Source organism: Panicum virgatum, chromosome 4K, assembly GCF_016808335.1.
Source record: "Panicum virgatum strain AP13 chromosome 4K, P.virgatum_v5, whole genome shotgun sequence".
NCBI classification, from domain to species: domain Eukaryota; kingdom Viridiplantae; phylum Streptophyta; class Magnoliopsida; order Poales; family Poaceae; genus Panicum; species Panicum virgatum.
The window spans coordinates 16,665,667-16,678,758 of NC_053139.1; the positions used below are offsets into that span (position 1 = coordinate 16,665,667).

The 13,092-nt window shown below is 42.7% G+C and overlaps 2 protein-coding genes across 23 annotated transcripts in view; one reads left to right on the forward strand and one right to left on the reverse strand.

Moving 5' to 3' along the window:
* Positions 1 to 5,224, forward strand: LOC120703321 (ERAD-associated E3 ubiquitin-protein ligase HRD1-like). Of its 3 annotated transcripts, none has more exons than XM_039987339.1 (8): positions 1 to 201; positions 324 to 962; positions 2,696 to 2,872; positions 2,946 to 3,095; positions 3,178 to 3,383; positions 3,574 to 3,718; positions 3,908 to 4,127; positions 4,909 to 5,224. In XM_039987339.1, exons 2-8 carry the CDS (start codon positions 430 to 432, stop codon positions 4,996 to 4,998), a joined length of 1,521 nt encoding a protein of 506 aa, XP_039843273.1. In that variant the 5' UTR covers positions 1 to 201; positions 324 to 429; the 3' UTR covers positions 4,999 to 5,224. The 3 variants fall into 3 exon arrangements, with proteins under 3 accessions (XP_039843273.1, XP_039843274.1, XP_039843276.1); XM_039987340.1 differs by having other exon boundaries at positions 3,583 to 3,718; XM_039987342.1 differs by having other exon boundaries at positions 3,178 to 3,371; positions 3,583 to 3,718.
* The window catches only part of LOC120703322 (BURP domain-containing protein 10-like), a 23,966-nt gene continuing 15,918 nt past the window's right edge, over positions 5,045 to 13,092 (reverse strand). For 10 of the 20 annotated variants that reach the window (XM_039987353.1, XM_039987351.1, XM_039987350.1 and 7 more), the window contains 4 exons: positions 9,696 to 11,510; positions 9,377 to 9,542; positions 5,433 to 9,196; positions 5,045 to 5,289 (listed from right to left, as the gene is read on the reverse strand). In XM_039987353.1, the coding sequence (XP_039843287.1) occupies positions 8,367 to 9,196; positions 9,377 to 9,542; positions 9,696 to 9,728 (1,029 nt within the window). In that variant the 5' untranslated portion in view covers positions 9,729 to 11,510 and the 3' untranslated portion in view covers positions 5,045 to 5,289; positions 5,433 to 8,366. The remainder of the gene's footprint in view (positions 5,290 to 5,432; positions 9,197 to 9,376; positions 9,543 to 9,695; positions 11,511 to 13,092) is intronic. The other 10 variants (XM_039987355.1, XM_039987357.1, XM_039987356.1 and 7 more) reach the window with 3 other exon arrangements.

Consider the following 13,092-nt stretch of genomic DNA (forward strand, 5'->3'; position numbering starts at 1 on the left):
TTTTCCCAAAAAAGAAAGTAAAAAATCGAACGAGCAAAAAAAAGAAAAGGAAAGGAAATTCCAAACCCTCTTCCCCCAAAATCGCAGCGGCGGCTTATCCACCTTGATCGAGTCGAAGCCTCTCTCCGACAAGGCGTCGCCGTCGGACCTCTCGTAGAGCCGCCGACCTTCTCCGCGCCTCGCGCCGGTGAGGTGATCCGGGTAAGGGGCTGACATCGCACTGGCGCTCCCGATCTGATACAGCACCTAGGGTTTCGAACGCGCGCTGATGTTGGTGAATTTTTTTTACTATTCTGCTGAGTAATTTGGATTGCTTGTTCTAGGCGATCTGATCCAGTGGTGGTGCGGTGCGATTCTGTTGCGGAAATTTTTGTTGAGGGGGAATTTTCTGCGGGCGGCGCCGGCGCCGGCGCCGGAGGCGAAGCGAAGATGATCCGTCTTCAGACGTACGCGGCGTTCAGCCTGCTGGCGACCGCGTCGGCGGTGTACTACGCCTTCAGCAGCCGGGATCAGTTTTACCCGGCGATGGTCTACCTCTCCACCTCCAAGATCTGCTTCGTGCTGCTCCTCAACACGGGCCTCGTCGCCATGTGCGTCGCCTGGCAGCTCGTCAAGCGCCTCTTCCTGGGCTCCCTCCGGGAGGCCGAGGTCGAGCGCCTCAATGAGCAGTCCTGGCGGGAGGTCGTCGAGATCCTCTTCGCGGTCACCATATTTCGTCAGGACTTCTCCGTCTCCTTCCTGGCCATGGTCGCTGCGCTGCTCCTCGTCAAGGCGCTGCACTGGCTGGCACAGAAGAGGGTCGAGTACATCGAGACCACGCCCTCGGTGCCCATGCTCTCGCATATAAGGATCGTCTCCTTCATGGTGTTCCTACTCATCATCGACTGCCTCTTCCTGTCGAACTCGCTCAGGTCGCTCATAGACAAGCGGGAGGCGTCAGTTGCCATCTTCTTCTCATTTGAGTAAGCTCAATTTTCAGCTCTTATTTTTCCTGAAATGCTTTCTTTTTGCGGCCTCGTGCATATGGAAACTCTTGAGATGTATCTGTGTTTCTGTTTTCACGTTATAGCTGTATCAATGGGAGGCACTACAGTAATTTGTTCTCTTTTGCAACTTTTGAGTAGGGATAGAAATTGATTATGATGAACAAATACCGTGAAACAACAATTCCCACGCTAATGGCAGAAGTACTACATGTTATTATGTCCGTGTATCAAGCGACTCTCCTTTTGGAGTTGCACTGTACCAAGCCTACCATAAATGTCTTGGTAATTTTTACGTAATGCATCTTTGAGCATCTCCAACCAATCTCTCAAATTTGAGCCCCTACTGTCATATGAGGGCCTCTCATCCATATTGCAGCCCCCTACTTCTCTATGCACTCCAACCAATCTCTCATTTGCCTCCCTACTTCTCACACACACCTTTATTTTATCTATATCTTGTAACTAACAAGTTAGCCATTTTATATGCAAGTGGTAATTTGGGACAAGTTGTTCATACATTGTCAGATGAATTAAATGTGCATGATCTAAAAAAGTACATAAAAATTGATAAGAAAACACAAAAGTAAATGATCGATGAATTGTATATATAAAAAAGGCAGCCAGCGGCAAGCCAGCCTCCAGCTGGGTCGCTCTCTCGGTCCCATCTCCTAGTATTTCTCCCCCTCCTTCCTGTGTGTGTCTCTCTCACACACCCCGGCAAGCAGCGACTGACGCCAAGCCAGCAAGCTAGCTTGGGCAGGAGGCCAGGGCAGAGCCTGTGCAAGCGCAAGCAGCTCTGGGCGGGAGGCCCGCGTGGCCCCTGGGAGCAGTGGCACGGGGCAGAGAGCCCCCGATGCTACAACACCAGGCTGCCGGGGGGGGGGGGGGGAGGGGGGGGGGGTGCTCTCTCAACTCGATTCTATGGCTGGTGATGGGGGCATTCTTGCATTCTTGCTGTTGCTGCTGGGCTCTATAGGAGGTGGGCAGCAGCGCTGTGGCTGCCTCGATTGTTAGGTTTCCAAGCCGTGGTGCGAGTTGCTGCAGTTGGTGGCGCTGTCGGATGAAGAGCTCGAGTAGGAGCTCCTACATCTAGGAGTGAATGAGAGTCGGAGTTTGGATGAGGGATCGGTTGGAGACATTTTTTTATGTTTGGACTCTCAAAATGAGAAAGGGGCTTGAATAAGGTGTTAGTTGGAGTTACTCATTTTGTGTAGCATCATTTGCACTCAGCCTTAACCTAAACCATTTGAATAATGCCAAATTTACAGTAATTGCTTTTTTTATTCACTTGTTGTACGTACTAATTAGTAAGCCATGAATATTTCTTAGGATCAAAGGTTCACCACCTCAACCATCTCAAGGTTACTAATCTGTTTGTGCTACTATATTACAAGATGTCAGTCTAGCAACTTGTGCAGATATGTTTGTTTTGGTTCGAACAATACTTTAAGTGATAGGCTGATAGCACTGCAAAATATTAGGCCCATTTAGCATGAAATTCCAGGCTCCAGCTATAGACATTGTTCTTAACTTGTTGCTTTCAAAGCAAGGGGCGTGTCTTCTGGGCAAGGTTACAACCCCATTGGCTAACCTTAATATGGCATTAAGATATGATACTATTGTTCTGATTTCTAAATGCCTGGAAATTATTTCTTAATGTATTATTTGGAGATTCAAAATACTCATTTGTAGCTCTAACGTGGTTTCAGATATATGATACTGGCAACATCCACAGTATCAACATTTGTGAAGTATGTATTCTATATCAGTGACATGCTAATGGAAGGTCAATGGGAGAAAAAGGCAGTGTACACATTTTACTTGGAGCTCATCAGTGACCTTGTACACTTATCACTATACATGCTCTTTTTCATAGCTATCTTCCTGTAAGTGTTGTTATTATGGCGCTACACCTCTGTAGTGTAAAACTATGGCTGTTGATCCATTTACTGATATCAGGAACTACGGTGTCCCGCTGCACTTGATTCGCGAGCTATATGAGACCTTCCGCAACTTCAAAATTCGTGTTGCAGATTATGTACGCTACAGAAAAATCACTTCCAACATGAATGAACGCTTTCCAGATGCTACAGCAGAGGAGCTCAACGCGTGAGTTTTATACTGTTCTGTTGGCACTATTTAGTTGACTCCGTTATAAAAATTGTTGCGATTTACATTTTACTGTATTCAGGAGTGATGCTACATGTATTATTTGCCGTGAGGAGATGACTACAGCAAAGAAGTTGCTTTGTGGGCACCTGTTCCATGTGCATTGTCTAAGGTCATGGCTAGAGCGCCAGCACACTTGCCCCACGTGCAGAGCTCCAATCATTCCGCCAGATAATGGACGTGCTGCATCAGCCCGACAACATGGAGCTCAGCCTGGAGTTCAGCCTGGTGAGGCTCATTTTATTGATCTGATTCTTGTGCCACATATTTGTATATTCTGATTTTAATCTTCTAGACTACCCCAACCTGCTTGAGACTAAAAGGCTTTGTTGTATATTCCAATTTTAATCTTACTTATCAATGAGCACTGCACTGTGTAATCAGTTCTGCTCTGGTTGCTGATTTGATTTGAGAAAAGCATCTGCAGGTACTGGTACTCCAGCCTCAGAAGGAGCAGCAGGTGACAACATGAGCAGGCGCCAAGCAAAGCTTGAAGCTGCTGCAGCAGCTGCTTCTTTATATGGAAGATCTTTTGCTTATCCTCCAGCAAACATCCTAAATAGGTATGTTTCTGGAACAGTCTAGACACAAAGCTTTTCATGTTTTGCTTACATATAATCTTCTCAAGATGGTGGTTAGCGATGCTCACCTTGTTCACTATATTTAATTATTATTATATTGTTATGATAACAGTACGGTCTTTTGTTTTAACATAAAGTATAATATTAAGTATGTCACATTCAACTAATCAGGTCAGGTCCTCCACAGTCTGCATCAAGTACACCACAATTTGAAGCAAGTAGCTCCAATCAATCACAGAAAGACCAAGAACTGCAGTTACATAACACCAGCGATGGTTTCGCACCTCTGCCTTTTAATGCACATGGTGCCATTGGTTCAGGAACAATCACCAGGGATCTTGAAAATTCACTGCAGAGGGCACAAGAAAACTTTATAAAGAGCCAGATAGAGGTAAGAAAGAATCTTGATTCCGAAAAGCACAAAGAATCTTTCTGCATATACTCTATGATGTGACCAACAAGTATGGCGTATGAGCTACAAGGAGCTAAATAGGTGTACATTGACTGCTTACATGGCACAACATTTTAGATATTTCTGTTGCACGCTCATCTTTGGGTGCAATCAAGCAAAGCTGCATACTGACTGATCTCCATATGTACCATTAGCTTAGATTTGTGGTGACTTGTATACATGAGATATGGATGGATAGCTTCTGAATCACACAATTAGCTTGAAAATACTTAATGAGGCTACCGTGTACAGGCCTCATAATCTGTCCACTCAACTCGCATCTGTCTAATGGTTCATTAACATGATAGTTTGCGTGATTGCACATGAGAGAGTGGGTTGCACTAGGTATGTCCACAGTCTACTTGTCATGGTGCACAAATATGCAGCGCCTAAGAATGCAAGTTAGTTACCATTGATTTCTATAAACAGTGGGGTACCAGTATTGTAACTAGCCTTTTGAATAATCTTGATTGTCATCTGCATTCTACTGTAGCACTTAAAGATTATGTCATCTGTGAATTTGCCCAAGCTGTAAATGCTCCCCTTGGAAATTAGCACTTGATAACTACTTATGTTGTTGCATTCATGCATGCATGTTTTTCGTTCTTGCTTTCACCTTAGATTACAATGACATGCTAAACATAATGCATGGCTTCTTTTGGTTGATATTGGTATTCTCAATCAATATTCAACAAAACTCATAAGTTATACTTCTTCGCAGATGTTACAAATCCAGCTGCAAATGGTTCAGCGTGGTGCTGCTGTGCCGGCCACTAACAATGAGAATGCCGAGCACACAAAGAATGATTGAAACTGTAAATACTTAATAGGCAGAGATGAGGACGAGATAAAGAAAACAAAGATTTGGCTGTACCTGAGGGGAAACTGTTGCATGATGCCTTGCCTTGATTTTGGTAGGTTTGTTCATTTATACTTCCCTTGTTAATGCCCTCTTAGCAACACCAGATGTTTCTTCTTTTTATGTGTTGGCTGCGCAGTTTGGATCTCTGTCAAGCCCGTATAATACCATTGATATAGTCCTTTTGGCTCCTGTCACCAAAGCTGCACACTGGCCTCCTCTGGCCACAGCAAACCTGCAATACTGTCATTGCCGCAACATCAAAATGGGTGAAAGGTTAAAAAACTAGATCTACTATCAATTCTATGGATGATTCCGCAACAATCTGGCTAAGAACAAAGACAACTACTTGAGAGTGTAGATGTTTGATGTAGCACATGACATACCAGAAGTGACATGAAGCATAGAAGAACACCCATTTGTTCCACGGCTAGTTAAGACTTGCTACTATGTTGTTCTGTGTTCTCACCAGGCATTTGGGCACAGTTATTTATATAGGTAAATAATGGACGCTGACAGCTCTTTAGCTACCTATCTTGAATAGTCGGCGGGCTCTAATTTCCGGTTGGACTAATTAAATATCGTCGAGGAGATGAACGCTTCATCTTTGCTATGTTCCACATTGTAGGTTGCTCGTTGGCTGTACGCCATGTGCTAGAAAGCATCAATATGTGCGGTTTAATAATATATAATAGAAGCATTAATATGTGCGGTTTAATAATATATAATAGTGAGTCGGTTTAACAATATATAATAGAAGTATCAACACATGCGGTTTAATAATATATAATAGTGAGTTTTTTAGGCACCGGCAATAGTTAAAGTGACCTACTCGCTATAACTAGTGTCCACCTAGGATGCAGCAAGTCTCGTAGATAATACGTCCAGCAATTTACTTTAGCACGGTTTACTAATAGCAACTCTAGTAGGGAGAGCAAATGGACTGCCATATAAAGATTTAGTCGGTGGACATCGAAAATCAATTTCCAGCAGAGGAAGCAAATGAGCTGTCATTTTGGTAGTCCTTTCAAATTTCTCATCCACCCAACCCCAATTTTGTGGCCCTCTATTTGGGCTGCAAATTATGGGCCTTCCAAATTTCTCCCCTCACCCCCAATGACAGGTCGGGCCCAGTTGTCACTTGAAAAAATAGAAACTCAATTTACTTAGCCTGCTGGAGTGGAGCCCCATATTTGAGTGAGTAAAATTTAGAAGTGAGCTTCTAAATAGGCATTTGCTCACCTAAATTTAGCAACTCTACTAGAGTTGCTCTAAATTAACGCGGGACCCATATTGGCAGAAATTGTTTATAGGTTTATCCTCTATTCCTCCTCCTGAACTCTCCACTAGTTCTTCTCTCCATGTGCCTCCGGCTCCTAGGTGGGCCCTGCTCGTGTGGAACCGTGTGCTAGTGGCTCTCGCTAGACATAGCGACGATTTCTCCTCGTTTCTTTAATTGGAAATGCTGATGTGGCTTTCTTGTAGAGAGCTCATAACGACCTGTTGCGGGTGCTCTTAGTATATTAGATTATGTGACGTGATAGTTGGGTTGTTGGCAGCTGCAGGTGTTTAGTACATTTATATAGCGGTTATTGCCGGCTGTAAGAATTTAATGCACCCATAAAGCAATGTTAGTTGGCAGGGGCAAGTATTTAACACATATGTGCTGGTATTTATGTATGTATGTATACCATCATGGCCTATGATGAGCAAGACGTTATATGACAGTTGCTGGATTTGTTGGCAGCTACAAGTATTAAGTACATTCGTATACTGGTGGCTTCTGGTTGTAAGAGTTTAATGCATCCATAAATTAGTGGTTGGTCGACACAAGTATATATAATACATATGTAATGGTTTGCATGTCGATCATGGCTCATGAGCAGGATGATATACAATGGTTGTTGGGTTGTTGGCAGGTATAAGTATTTAATACACTCTTATAGTGGTTGCTACTAGTTGTAAGAATTTAATGCACCCATAAGGTGGCTGTTTGCGGACGCAAGTATTTAATGCATTGGTCTGCATGTCTATCATGGCTCCTGAGCAAAAGACACCTTGTACATGCCATTGCTCTAGCTTGATGCATCTTTACTTCATTCTCCTTGATGCCTAGCATGGTTGATGCATAATGATGCGACAACCTCAACTCAAATAGGATGAGATGCAAAGCCACGCCAGTTTCTTCAATTTTTACCTACTCTTATACAACATTATTTCCATCATTGTATATTTGTACGATTCTTCAAAAAAAAAATCTTCTCGGCTAAGTCATCACTAGTATGATCTTTATGCTATCTTGATAGTATATTGTGTCGTGTCCTGGCCTTCCATGAGTTATATGTTGTATGCGAGTAGGCTAGTTGATCAATGCTACGACATCGGTTCATTGTGCCTTTGGTCTTTCTTTAGCTCTTTGTGTTAGTGTGATGTTTTACCACACTGAGCATGCCGAGGGATACCCCGAGATGGTAGATTTGTTGGCAGGGTGTCACCGAAATCAGGAACTCGAAGGATGCAAAGCCACCGAGATCAGTAACATCATATTTTGTGGTTTGTGTTGTCTGAGGTTGTAGATTGCTTTGGATGGGGTCCCTGTCCACCCTTATATATATACTCTGGGGGATAGGGTTCCAGGTATCCTAGCTTGCTACAAGCTTCGGAGTTCTACCCGTACTCTGTACGGGTAGTTCCCTTCTATACCGATTAGTCCTACTCGTATCCAACTACATTACAACATGTTAAGGTGTAGGACATGCCATATCCTTATTCTCGCAAGATTCGTACCATGTTAGCAATTCACAACTCTAGATCTGACAAACCCTCGAGCTCCTCGTAGCCGAGTACTCCAGGCTTCCGAGTACTTCTTGAATCATATTCGAGTTCTTCAGAATTGCATCTTTATTATGTCTTCCAGAGTATCTTCCAGGCTGCTTCGAGGCTATGAGCGAGGTGCCCTTGCCCCGAGTAGACTTCAAGTCTTTAAATAACAACTTTTATATGTGCATGCGGGTACTTTAAACTATGGTGCTCTTTGGGAGATTGGGACAGGATATCACAAGAAGCCTCGGTGTCATGCAAGTGGGCCCACCATGGATAGCAAGTTGGAAATGTTAGTGTAAATAGAACCAAACATGCGATAAAATAAATAAAGATAACACATTTGTAGATGAGCACACATGGGCAGATGGAGCATGCATAGTACTCGAGCTAGGGATCACATATATTAGGCAGTACAGCTCGGCGCACATGAAGGTGCTTTCAGCCTTGCTTTCCTTATTTTCTACATACAACAAGGCTCATATCGAGCATACCACTACTCAAGCAACTAACGCAGGTGTCCAGAGGACATCACCCCTGGTAAGGAAGTGACACACCGAGGCTTGCCCTGGCTTGAGACCAAGCTTCACCCAATAATTCAATTTGGGGTCAAACCCTGAAGTGTTCACGTGGCATACCACTAGTGCCCGGACCACCGGCGACATTCTCTGCGTAGCAGAGACAACACCGTTCTCAACCTTCAACGTGACCTCATAGATCCTTGTCGGGTTGACAGCATGGCAATAGAACAACGCGAATGGGAAGCTCATGCTGTGGCACGTCACAGTGTTGGATGCTTCCTTGCTAGCTCCATAGGCGGTTATAGCACGCACTGCCACCACCTTGTAAATGTCCAACGGTGAGGCAATGCCCTCCTCTGGCACATCAAGGGATGTGGAGAAGCCATGGATACTGCTTGTTCCTAGTGCCGATGCTACGAACTTGTGCATGGACTCCAAGGATGTAGCGCAGGCCTTTTGCTCACCCACCACCTCGCGGGGGTGCTCACACGAGCTTAGCGTGGACCACATATCACGGGCCATGGAGACGGACACTGGCGAGGACATGGTGGCGATGTCAGTAAAGTTCTCCGTGGACATCGGGATTGAATCGGCAACATCACGATGAAGGAAAGTGCTGTGCAAGGCGGCCGCCCGGTCGATGTAGAGGTTGATCTTGGACCCCGTAGTGAAGGCGCTCTCTGGGTACAACAGCTTCTCTGAAGTTACCCTGTGTGCCCAGTTATGGAAGATCTTCGCATCCCTTTTGGTAAGCTGATCAGAATTTATGGTCCAGTAGTGTTCCTTTTCCTGATCTTTCTTCTCGGTTCCTGTAAGATGTTTATTCTAATGTTAGTCCAAGTAAATCCCTATCTATATATTGCACACCTAAAATAGAAGGTACAATAGTACATGAACTCGAGAACTAAAGTGCAACTACACATTTTTTGCCCCAATGATCTAAGGCTTATATAGTATATGCAGATATTGTGTGTAAGGTAGAGAGGTACCAGAAGGTGCACTAAAATGAGTGAGTATGGCTGATGGTATGGGCCTATTGGGAAACACTGACTGCCAGTATGTGTTTAGCTCTAACATAGAGGCATAGTACAACACAGTAGTCCCTTTGGCTCCTGTCACCAAAGCTCCACACTGGCCTCCACCGACCACAACAACCTGCAAGACCGTCATTGCCGCAACATCAAAATGGGAGAAAGGTTAAAAAAAACTAGATCTACTATCAATTCTATTGATGATTCCCCAACAATCTAGCTAAGAACAAAGACAACTACTTGGGAGTGTAGATGTTTGATGTAGCACATGACATACCAGAAGTGACACGAAGCATAGAAGAACACCCATTTGTTCCACAGCTAGTTAAGACTTGCTGCTATGTTGTCCTGTGTTCTCACCTGGCATCTGGGCACCGTATTTATACAGGACGCTGACAGCTCTTAGCTTTCTATCCTGAATAGTTGGCAGGCTCTAATTTCTAGTTGGACTAATTAAATCTTGTTGTGGAGATGGACGCTTCATCTTTGCTATGTTCCACATTGTAGGTTGCTCGTTGGCTATACGCCACGTGCTAGAAAGCATCAGCACGTGCGGTTTAATAATATATAATAGTGAGTCTTTTAATATATTTGATTATCTAACGTGGTTGTGGGTTGTTGACAGCTGCAAGTATTTAGTACATTTATATAGTGGTTGTTGCCAGATGTAAGAATTTAACGCACCCATAAAGTGATGTTAGTTGGCAGACGCAAGTATTTAATGCATATGTGCTAGTATGTATACCATCGTGGCCTATGATGAGCAAGACATTATGGAACAGTTGGATTTGTTGGCAGCTACAATTATTAAGTACATCCATATACTAGTGGCTTCCGGTTGTAAGAATTTAATGCGCCCATAAAGTGGTGGTTGGTAGACACAAGTATTTATTGCATTTGTAACGGTCTGCATGTCGATCATGGATCATGAGCTGGATGATATACAATTGTTGTTGGGTTGTTGGCATGCATAAGTATTTAATGCACTCATAGTGGTTGCTACTAGTTGTAAGAATTTAATGCACCCATAAAGTGGTTGTTGGCGGACGCAAGAATTTAATGCATTGGTCTGCATGTCTATCATTGCTCATAAGCAACAAGACAGCTTGTACATATCGTTGCTACAGCTTGATGCATCTTTACTTCATGCTCCTTGATGCCTAATATAGTTTATCGGTTTTCATGCGACACCTCAACCCAAATAGGATGAGATCCAAAGCCACATCAACTTCTTCAATTTTTACTTACTCTCATACTATAGTGTTGCTATCATTCTATATTTGTGCAACTCATCAAACAATTCTTCTTCTCGGCTAAGTTATCACTAGTATGATCTTTATGCTACGTTGATAGTATATTGTATCGTGTCCTGACTACTGACTTTCCATGAGTTATATATTGTATGTGGGTAGACTAGCCAATCTATGCTATGACATCGGTTCGTTGTGACTTCGGGCTTTCTCTAGCTCTGCATGCCGGTGCGGTGTTTTACCACACCAAGCCCACCGAGGGATACCCCGAGATAGTAGATTTGTAGGCCGGGTGTCACTGAGATCATGAACTCAAGGTGCAAGCCACACAAAGTTTTAAATAGGTCCCGGCAGCAAGTTGCGTAACATTGTACGTCCTGTTTGGTGGTTTGTGTTTTCTGAGGTTGTAGATTGCTTCGGAGGGGGTCCCTGTCCACCCTTATATAATACGGGGGATAGGGTTCCTAGTATCCTAGCTTGCTACAAGCTTAGGAGTTGTAACACCACCCCCCCTAAGCAAACCCTAACCGGGATGCCACCACCAACATATATCAACCCAAGAAGAATTTTTGGCAGCATCTCTCCTATTTTGACTTCAAGTGGAAGCAACACCAACATGATATATGATTTAGTAAGTGCACTAGCATGATAAAACAATCTAAAGAGAAGATAAAGACCACCAGGATTTAGGAACAACTATCATGATCCACAAGTCTAACACTTTAGTCTAACCAAATTCTAACACTATTCATATTACAACACAAGTTAAACTAGACAATAGTGTGAAAGAGTGATGTGAGCTGCTAATTCCCCACCCCTTCACGCAAAAGCCACTCGAGTACCTAGGAATATAAAAGAGGGTGTGTGATGCGAGATCTCAGTAAGTAAAATGCTTTAACAAGCTAGTTAAACTACAAAGAGGAACAATAAGATATATCGAATCAAATAATACTGATGAGATTAACCGCCACCAATCCTTAGATAAGGATCGCTTCTTACCAATATCTCCCAAAGCCATACTCCAAGACATACACCACACATCCCAAAATCACAATACAAATGCAATGCAATGCCATGTCTCTTGCCTTCGTACCCAACAAGGTATGAAGCTACATCATTATGCCCAATAAACGATATTGTACCAGCATGGTCAGAATATAGGTTTGCGACATAACTCCATATGCCAATGCAATGAATGAGATGCAATTGGATGCAATACAAATGCCATATAAAGAAAAAGGCAAACCATATATATCTCAATAAGCATCTCCCTTGATAGAGAATAAAAACCATTCCATTCCACCACCAAAAGCATCATTAGCCATAGATAAAGAATCATAGATTTTTCCATCGAATCCATAGAGAAGATATAACATACTAATTAAATAAAATCAAATATATCATATTGTATTAATTGTGGTTATGAATTTTTAATGTGGAGTTAGAATAAATAACAAGTTAAAGCGTGTAGCCATCACCGCTGCGTTTACTTGCCTCCAACAAAGAGATAACTGCTTTAGGCGCGATCCGAGGCACTAGCACTTGTTTGACAAAGCAAGACCAGATAAAAACACATACCAATAAGCATTCCAATAAGTAAAGCGCTCCTACGCCCCCTCCCAAACCACTATTCAACCCAAACATCGAAAAGACCACAAGAAATTGCAGCACTGTTGCTTCACTTTTTTGTATCTTTTAATCTACAAAAGATATGATAGCAAAAGAATATATTATTGGAATATAATGATAAAGACCTAAAACTTTCATAGGGGAACTTTATTTTTATTATGGCTTTAAGATGGTCAAATCTGCAGCTGAAAACAGAACTTTAAATCTGCCCAGAAATCAGGATAGCAAGCCCAATAATTATGTACTCCCTCCATTCAGTTTTAATTGATATATTTCCATATGACACAATGACCAAGGGCACCAAGTGTGCTTATCAATCTAATAAATGCAATATGGATTTTTTTGTTGGTCCTCCAATATTTTAACTGGAAACTCCTCGTTACTAGTTCTATTTATTGCCAGAACCCATGCCAATAGCAAATATAGCTATCATTTTTGAATATTTGAGTTTTTGAAATATAGCTATCAAAAGTGAATGGAGGGAGTATCTCCAAATCTGTATATCCAAATATTATGAAACTTCATCAGAAGGTAGATAACTCCATAGCCACCAACTTTGGTAGTACGAACTTTTGCTAAAAGGGTCCACAAGATGGCCTAAAGAAGGGCTCAATCTAAACTCAACTTTCTGCTGACAAAACAGGAAGACTGATTTTATAAATCTAAAACTGAAGCTATACTTATCCTAAAAATACAATCTTTACCAATCTGGAAAGGTAATGAAAAGTCCTACAAGTTTCTCAAGGCTGAAAAGTCTAATTATGCCTTTAAGGTTTTCAGAAACCTCCTTGATCC